Source organism: Rhinopithecus roxellana, chromosome 13 (genome assembly GCF_007565055.1).
Source record: "Rhinopithecus roxellana isolate Shanxi Qingling chromosome 13, ASM756505v1, whole genome shotgun sequence".
NCBI classification, from domain to species: domain Eukaryota; kingdom Metazoa; phylum Chordata; class Mammalia; order Primates; family Cercopithecidae; genus Rhinopithecus; species Rhinopithecus roxellana.
The window spans coordinates 21,128,489-21,138,064 of record NC_044561.1 but is presented as its reverse complement, the minus strand read 5'-3'; the positions used below and the strand labels follow the sequence as shown (position 1 = coordinate 21,138,064).

At 43.6% G+C, this 9,576-nt stretch overlaps 1 protein-coding gene across 1 annotated transcript; it reads left to right on the top strand.

Annotated features, from left to right (window-relative positions):
* The first annotated feature begins 3,493 nt into the window (after positions 1 to 3,493).
* Positions 3,494 to 7,114, top strand: RFPL1 (ret finger protein like 1). Its single transcript, XM_030915487.1, has 2 exons — positions 3,494 to 4,445; positions 6,465 to 7,114. The coding sequence occupies exons 1-2, from the start codon at positions 4,073 to 4,075 to the stop codon at positions 7,043 to 7,045; spliced, it is 954 nt and encodes a 317-aa protein (XP_030771347.1). The 5' UTR covers positions 3,494 to 4,072; the 3' UTR covers positions 7,046 to 7,114.
* Positions 7,115 to 9,576: the final 2,462 nt, after the last annotated feature.

Here is a 9,576-nt window from a genome sequence, read left to right as displayed (position 1 = left end):
GAAGATTTTGAAGGAAATACAATTATTTAGGTCATACCCTAGACCTGTGCTACCCAATATGGTAGTCACCAGTGGCTATGGAGCCCTTGAAACATAGGTGTATCCCATGTGGAAGTGACAGTAATTCTGGATATACGGGTTTATAATATGTTATTTAAAGTATTGTTGAATTTTTTGTAATGTCTATAGAAAAATTTAAAATTATCTGGAGATCTTTTTTAAAATGCAAATTCTGGTTCTATTAGACTAGGCTGGCTGAAAATCTGGATTTCACACACACACACACACACACACACACACACACACACACACACACACACAGATACACACACATACATTTTTTTGAGATGTGGTCTCATGTTGCCCGGGTTGGTCTCGAACTCCTTGGCTCAAGCGATCCTCCCACCTCAGTCTCCCAAATTGCTGGTATTACTGGCATGAGCCGCTGTACCCAGCCTGATCTAATAGTATGTTATAGTAAGTAGTTTTTCCATCATCTAGAATAGTCATTAGATATCTATAGTTGAACAGAGCCTGCTAAATTTTGCAATTTTGGGAGTAAACAACAGACATGGTTTCTGTCTTCATGGATCTCACATACTAAAAGAAAAAATCTTGAATAATCAAAATTTAATGTAAAAAGAATGCTTACTATGACCAAGAGGGACTTGTTACAATTCTATTTCAGTCTTCTATAAGAAATTCTATGCAATTGGGGAATGCCAGGAAGTTTCTATTTGCTGATTTACCTTTTTTCTTTCCACAGTGGATATGACACTGGATATTGACACAGCCAACAATCAACTCATCATTTCTGAAGATCTGAGGAGGGTCGGTTGCGGATTTCTTAGAACCGCAGAGAGTGTGCCGAGAGATTCAAACAAATCTGTGTCCTGAGCTCCTGTTGCTTCACCTCTGGACGCCATTTCTGGGAGGTAGACCGTGGGGACAAGCAAAGAATGGGATTTGGGTGCCTGCAAAGAAGCTGTTAATCGACAAGAGAATTGGGTTGTTTTCAGAACTTGGCTTCTGGACTGTGGGTGTGAGGAAAGAGAAGCTCTTTGCAGCCAGCACTGTGCCTTTAACCACTCTCTGGGTGAGTCTCGGGCTATGCCAAGTAGGCATTTTCCTGGATATGGGTATGAGAATGATTTCCTTTTATAACATTAATGATGGGACCCATATCTTTATATTCGCTAAGATTTCTGCTGCAGAGCCACTGTGCCCATTTTTTGCTCTTGCAGATTCAATGATCGATGACGAAGGCTTCGTGAGTATCTGTCCTGTGATTAATCTGGGTGTTGGCAAATCTCCAGTTTTTCCTGAGCAGGGCAAATAAACTTTTTTTTTTTTCTGAGACGGAGACTCGCTCTGTCACCCAGGCTGGAGTGCAGTGGCCAGATCTCAGCTCACTGCAAGCTCCGCCTCCCGGGTTTATGCCATTCTCCTGCCTCAGCCTCCCGAGTAGCTGGGACTACAGGCACCCGCCATGTCGCCCGGCTAGTTTTTTGTATTTTTTAGTAGAGACGGGGTTTCACCGTGTTAGCCAGGATGGTCTCAATCTCCTGACCTCGTGATCTGCCCGCCTCAGCCTCCCAAAGTGCTGGGATTACAGGCGTGAGCCACTGCGCCTGGCCATCATTTTTTAATAGAACTAAATGTAGGTCTTTTAAAAATATACATACAAAGAAAAAATCTTCATTTAATATGTGATACACTTTAGGAGGGGGAAATAGATTATATTCAAGTTATTTGAAATTTGAAAACAAAGGTGTTATTTTATGAATTAAGTACAAATTAATCACTAAGCTGGCCATTTCCATGATACCTGCAGATTCATCAGTTCTCTGGGTCAAGACCTAAGTCTCAGCCTGGAGGACATGATGTTAAGCAAAATAAATCAGGTCTGGAAAGACAAATATCGCATGTTCTCACTCCTATATGGGAGCTAAAAGAAAAATGCTGAGCTCACAGAAGCAGAGCATAGAACTGTTGGTATAGAGGCTGGGAGGGTAAGGGTGAAGGGAGCTTGGGGAGAGGTTGGTTATTAGATACAAAGTTACAGCTAGATGGAAGAAATGGGCTGTAGCACAACTGTAGGGTAAATTTGGTTACTTACACATGATTGCATATTTAAAGCTGACCAAAATTAGGTCTTTATTTTTAATTATGCAAAAAGAGAAAATTCCTTTAATATGTGCCAAGGGGGATAGGGAAAATGATAAGATTATATTCAAATTATTTGAAATTTGAAAACAAAGCAGTAAAGATTTCACTACACAGAAAGGAAAGATTCAGGGTTGATTCAAATGGAAGAAAGCACAACTCACTTCACTGGTAACAGTTTCTATTTAAGAACACAAGTTCCACAAGAAAATGATTTTTTTTTTATTGTGGCTTTTATCCTAACACTCTGTGAAGTACTCAAGGTCCAAAAAGTTTAATGGTCATTTGTCAAAATAATAATTATCCAATTTTTTCCTATGAATTATGAATTTTTTTCAAAATCAGAACTAAACCAATGGAAATAAATAGAAATTGCCTAGATCTTCCTCAATGGGATACATGTCCTTATTACCTTTGAGTCTGATGTACATGAATTTAAACCATTTTGTAAAATTGCAAATCCAATCATACTTAATACTTTAGGATTCTGAGCAAAGCTTGAAGCCTACAACATATTACAGGAATTATCTTTACTGACAACTGGTGGAAACATCTCTAAAATAAGTTTTGAAGTTAGTACATTAAGCCTAATTTAATATAAAGGCAATTTAATCTTCATATGAAAGAAAAAATATACTGTCAGGATGAAGGATTTAGTAAAGTTACAGTTAACTGGAGATATATCACCAATAAAAACCTAATTCCCTGTTATAATTAAATCAAAGCCTCATTAGGTTAGAGGGCATGGCAGGGTGTGACCCAGTGGGAGGTGGGAATCTCACCAATAAAAGGCCCTCCTGTGCCCCTTCCCCACAAGACCTGAGCTCCTGGTGGAAGCAGCTGGAGGACAGAGGAGCTTCCAGCAGAAGAGGTGAGTCCATGCCTGTGTGTGTGTTTTTCCTCCTTAGATGTCTAGAAATGGGGTTTATGACCTGGGGGGATGAATGAGAGAAATTTGTAATTAATGAATTCAACAAAGGCTGTCTGAGTGCTGCCTCAGAGTTGAAAAACAGTCACCCTGGATCCCCAGTCTAGGAGTGGGGGCAGTCAATTTAGTATTCATTTCCAAGGCTGGAGAAGGATTTTTTTTTTTTTTGGTGAGACTGGGTCTTACTCTGTTGTCCAGGTTGGAGTGACCTGGTGAGATCTCTGCTCTCCGCTAATTTTTGTATTATCTGTAGAGATGGGGTCTTCCTGTGTTGCCCAGACTGGTCCTGAACTCCTGGGCTCAAGGGATCTTCCTGCTTTGGCCTCGCAAAGTGCTGGGATTACAGATGTGAGCTACTGCACCCAGCCTCTAATTATTATTGTTAGTATTTTGGAGATGGAGTCTGGCTCTGTTGGCCAGGCTGGAGTACAATGGCACGATCTGTGCTCACTGCAACCTCCACCTCCCAGGTTCAAGCAATTCTCCTGCCTCAGCCTCCCAAGTAGCTGGGATTACAGGTGTCTGCCACCGTGCCTGGCTAATTTTTTTGTATTTTTAGTAGTGATGGGGTTTCACCATGGTGTCAGGCTGTTCTCGAACTTTTGACGACCTCAGATGATCCACCCACCTCGGCCTCCTAAAGTGTGGACAGGCAAGAGCCACTGTGCCCGACCTCCCAGCCCCTAATTCTTATGTTCATCAATCAGTCTCTTGCTTGGGCTGTCCTAGGAGGAGGTGAAATGACCCCAGCTCGCAGCTGCTCGTCGCATGGGTGCTGCCGTGTCACTGGCTCAGGCTCAGCTGCTGGGTCACCAGGAAAATCAACCCTTCCTCCACCTCAGCTCAGAGCACAGTGATGACTCGTGACTTTCCCAAAAGAACTTCAAATCTGTGAAGACGGGGGTTGGGGGGATGTGCTTGAGTGTACTCATGGCCTTGTTCTAGGAGTGACAAAGCTGGAACACAATACCTCTATGCATGAAAAGGTTGTCACTTGTCACAACTAACAGGCTTTCACCTCATGGAAATTTTCTTCCCTTGCGTACTTTTGCCCTGGCAGTGGACATGGCTGCACTCTTCCAAGAAGCAAGCAGCTGTCCCATCTGCTCAGACTATCTAGAAAAACCAATGTCCCTGGAGTGTGGATGCAGCGTATGCCTCAAGTGCATCAACTCACTGCAGAAGGAGCCCCATGGGGAGGACCTACTTTGCTGTTGCTGTTCTGCGGTCTCTCAGAAGAACAAAGTCAGGCCCAATCGGCACCTAGAGAGGCTGGTTTCCCACATCAAGGAACTGGAGCTCAAGCTGAAGAAGATTCTACAGATGAACCCAAGGATGCGCAAGTTCCAAGGTAAGGAATCTGTATACCCTGCCCTCTTCCCACGACCAGACCAGGAAAAATCATTTGTGCAACTGGCCCCGCATTCCATATGCGGATTTCCTGGTGATTTTCAAAAAAAAAGGCCGGGCGCTGTGGCTCACGCCTGTAATCCCAGCTCTTTGGGAGGCTGAGGCTGGGGGATCACGAGGTCAGGAGATCAAGACCATCCTGGCTAACATGGTGAAACTCTGTCTCTACTAAAAATACAAAAAATTAGCCAGGCATGGTGGCGGGCGCCTGTAGTCCCAGCTACTCAGGAGGCTGAGACAGGAGAAAGGTGTGAACCTGGGGGGCGGAGCTTGCAGTGAGCCAAGATCGCGCCACTGCACTCCAGCCTGGGCGACAGAGCCAGACTCCAGCTCAAAAACAAACAAACAACAACAACAACAAAAGCCCAATGTCTATGTCATGAGTTAGACAAGGGATTCTCTAAACTTAGTGTGCTCAGATTACCTGGGAATTTTGTTAAAATGCAGATGCTGAACTGGGAAGTCTCAGGATTGATCCCTCTGTCTTGGGGACTTTGCTGAGTAACAAAAACACAGAGCAACTGAATTTGAATTTCTCTCTAGCAAAGGTTCCCAGGACTCTGACATTGAGATGGGCCTGGTAATTCTAATGCAGGGTGAATATTGGCACCCACTGTACCAAACAACCTCACCCCAGAGTTGAGAAGAGTTTGGAATGGAGCACCTATGGTGTTTGTTTCCGTGAGTGTGGGGCGAGTTGCAGACGCTGGTCTCCTCATCCATGCGCCATGGGCTTCAGCAGTGGTCCTGGCTACAAAAAACACTATCACTCTCCATAACTCTGGAGAAAAGGAACATTTACATGAAGAGATTATGGTCAACCTGGGCAAAGAATTACACCTATAAATGGTGGTGGGCCCCTATGATGTCCCCGACACTGGTTGCTTCTGCCATGACAGTCATGATCTTTACTCATTCACCTAACATTACCTGACTGTCGCTGTGCTGAAATATGGAGGACAGATTCACCCTGTTCACGTCATGTTTGGAACATTCTTCCTCCTTCCATGTCCATATCCATTCATTTCATTCCCTAATTCACTATCAAACAGCAATCAATTCCCTCAAGTTTTACTATAATCTATAAAATCTATGTTGGTGATCATATCAGTTTTTTGACTTGAAGGATAATATGTTATGTAGATTTTTGTTTTTCAGAATGCTCTGGACAATTAATTTTCTCTAGGCCAGATCACACTGCCTCCTTCATGAGAACCGGCGGCTTCACCTGTCAACCACATACCCAGTGCCTTAAATTATCGACCTTTGTATTTGCCATCTTTATTCTCTACAATCAGTCGGTTATAACAAACAACTTTCAAATACCTTTCTCTTGGTTCTAAAATTTACCATTGCTTTGCTTAAGGTCTCACCTCTTATGTAGAATGGAAAACATTCTTTCATCTAAGGCCCCCTCCTCCTCCTGGCCTTGGAGCCTCTTAATGTCCAGGATGGGCACCTCTGCCATCACATTGTCAGCTGCAGATATATCCCATCTGTCAGAACCGTGCACAATTAATTTGTTTACAAACATGGAAAACAAAGGCTTGGAATCATGCTCTAGATACTGAATTGAGCAATACATTATGGAAGCAGAAACATATTTAATATTGACCACTTGCATTGCCTTAATTATCATTTATTTATCCATTCATCAAGGTGGGGGTCATGGTGTCTGCGTTCAGAGACCCTCCACTCTAAATGAAGAAAAGGTCAATGAAGCAAACACGTGACATAAAGTCAAATAAGAATTGCTACTGTGAATAAGAGTTGGGTATTGCCACAAAGCATACCTGTGAGAATTTGAACCAGTCAGGGAAGTTGCCTTATGAAAAGTTTTGATTTTGGGGGAAGAAGAGAATTAAACCAAAGTCAAGAGATATTTCGGCCTGTGAAGTAGAGGAGAGGCATGGGGTGGGCTTCTGTCCATTTGATGATCAACTTGTTTTCCTTTTCACAGTGGATATGACCTTGGATGGCGACACAGCCAACAACTTCCTCCTCATTTCTGACGACCTCAGGAGCGTTCGAAGTGGGTGCATCAGACACAATTGGCAAGACCGTGCCGAGAGATTTGACTTGTCCATTTGTGTCCTGGGCTCCCCTCGCTTTACCTGTGGCCGCCACTACTGGGAGGTGGACGTGGGAACAAGCACAGAATGGGACCTCGGAGTCTGCAGAGAATCTGTTCACCGGAAAGGGAGGATCCAGCTGACCACAGAGCGTGGATTCTGGACTGTGAGTTTGAGGGCTGGAAGCCGCCTCTCTGCCAGCACCGTGCCGCTGACTTTCCTCTTCGTAGACCGCAAGTTACAGCGAGTGGGGATTTTTCTGGATATGGGCATGCAGAACGTTTCCTTTTTTGATGCTGAAGGTGGTTCCCATGTCTATACATTCAGGAGAATCTCTGTTGAGGAGCCACTGCGCCCATTTTTGGCTCCTTCAAGTCCACCTAATGGTGATCAGAGTGTCTTGAGTATCTGTCCTGTGATGAACCCAGGCACTACTGATGCTCCAGTCCATTCTGGGGAGGCCAAATAAGCCGCCACTGCAAAAAAAAAAAAAAAAAAAAAGGGTAAGAAAATTACTTGGGTGGGTAGACTTAGGAACTTTCTTTCTTTCTTTTTTATTTTTTTTGAGATGGATTCTTGCTCAGTGGCCCAGGCAGGAGTGCGGTGGTGCAATCTCGGCTCACTGCAAGCTCCACCTCCTGGGTTCACGCCATTCTCCTCATTCTCCTGCCTCCGCCTCCCGAGCAGCTGGGACTACAGGTGCCCATCACTATGCTTGGCTAGTTTTTTTGTATTTTTAGTAGAGATGAGGTTTCACCATGTTAGCCAGGATGGTCTCGATCTCCTGACCTCATGATCCACCCGTCTCGGCCTCCCAAAGTGCTGGGATTACAGGCGTGAGCCACCGCGCCCAGCCGACTTAGGAACTTTCTACTCAGTTAAAGCATTATACAAGGTCATAGGAGAAAAATATGGGACATTTCATGATTGCACTTAATCTAATTTGATTAGATTATAAATTGAGTCCTAAGCATTATTACCACCATCGAACTCATTTTTTTTTTTTTTTTTTTTTTTTTTTTTTTTTTTTTTTGAGACGGAGTCTCGCTCTGTCACCCAGGCTGGAGTGTAGTGGCCGGATCCTGGCTCACTGCAAGCTCCGCCTCCCGGGTTCACGCCATTCTCCTGCCTCAGCCTCCCAAGTAGTTGGGACTACAGGCACCCGCCACCTCGCCCGGCTAGTTTTTTGTATTTTTTAGTAGAGATGGGGTTTCACCATGTTAGCCAGGATGGTCTCGATCTCCTGACCTTGTGATCCGCCCGTCTCGGCCTCCCAAAGTGCTGGGATTACAGGCTTGAGCCACCGCGCCCAGCTCGAACTCATTGAGTCTTGTGTTCACATCTTGTTTCCTATAGAAATGTCCTGTATTCTGGGATCGGTTTCCAAATGCTTTACTTTTTATTTCTGTAAGTTCAAATTAATGTATTATAGAAGTTATGAGTTAAATAAACATTGGAATATCACCTAATTGATTATGTGACTTTCTTGCCTCAGTCTCCTGAGTAGCCGGGATTACAGGTACCCGCCACCAGGCCCAGCTAATTTTTTGTATTTTTAGCAGAGACAGGGTTTCACAATATTGGCCAGGCTGATCTCGAACTCTTGACCTCATGATTCACCCGCCTCAGCCTCCCATAGTGCTGGGATTACAGGTGTAAGCCACTGCACCCAGCAGGATTATGTGATTTTCTAAATGATAGGACTGCAATAGATTTTATTCATAGTAAAAGCGTGAGTGTGTGTATGTGTGCGTATTTGAACAGAGAACTGGATAAATGCCTGTCTTATACAGAACTGAAAAGACAAGAAGACAAGTTGTTGCCATCATTGCTTAGTATAGGTAACATTTTCCTGGATGTGTGTTCATCTACATTAACAACGAGAAGGTGAAATGTATCAATTCCTTGAGAGACATAATCTTCCCTGGGTCACACTAGGAACATACACAATCTGAACAGCCTCTGCCTATTAAGTGAATTAATATTAAGAACATCCCAAAAAAGACAACACCAGAACCAAATGATTTCTCTTCTGAAATCCACCAGATTCTTACCAATCCCAACATATTTTCACAATATAATCCAAAAATTATGCTCTTGGGTATGTACTCAGTTGAGATGAAAAGTTACGTCCACACAAAGCCTGCACAGGAATGTTTACAGCAGCTTTCTCTCTAACCACCCAAACTAGAAGCGAGATGTTCAAGAGGTGAATGAAAAAAATAATCATCCATAAAACACAATATTATTCTGTGATTTAAAGGAGTTCTCCATCAAGGCATAGAGAAGACAAAGGCATGTATCAGAAAGACTGTGAGGGCATGCCTTCAAGTGGATGAGACCATACAGAAAGGCAGCAGAGCAGGGTGACTTTAAGTACATCGATTACTGAAGTAAATTCATCTGAAAAAGCTGCATAATACTGGGTTGGTGCAAAAGTAATTGCGGTTTTTGGCATTAAAAGAATGGGGAAACCGCAATTACTTTTGCGCCAACCTAATACATGACTCCAACTATAAGACATTCTGGAAAAGGGAAAACCAAGGGGATGGTAAAAATATCAATAGTTTGTAAGGTTTCTGGAGAAAGAGGACAGAGATTCATAAGTAAAGAAGAGGAATGTTTTGGAGCAGTGAGAGTATTCCTCATGAGATCAAAATGGTAAACATCATAAATATTTCAAAATTCATAGAAATGTGTAACAGGAAGAAAAAACACTATGTGAATGATAGACTTTAGATACTAATGTATCCCTTTGGCTTTTCTCTTCAAGGATTCCCTGAGGAAATGGAGCCCCAGTGCCCTCAGGCGTCCATGCTTAGAATGAAGCCACATCCCACCCCTGGTATCCAGAATGGTCAGGTCCCAAACGTCCCTGGTAGAACTGTGAGCAGAAGGTCCTGTGCAGCAGAACCCCAGGCCGGAGGGGCGGCAGGGCTGATCCTGCACATCCAGCAGTTCTGTTTTCCCTCCTTCCCACCCCAGGCTCTTCTCTGATTT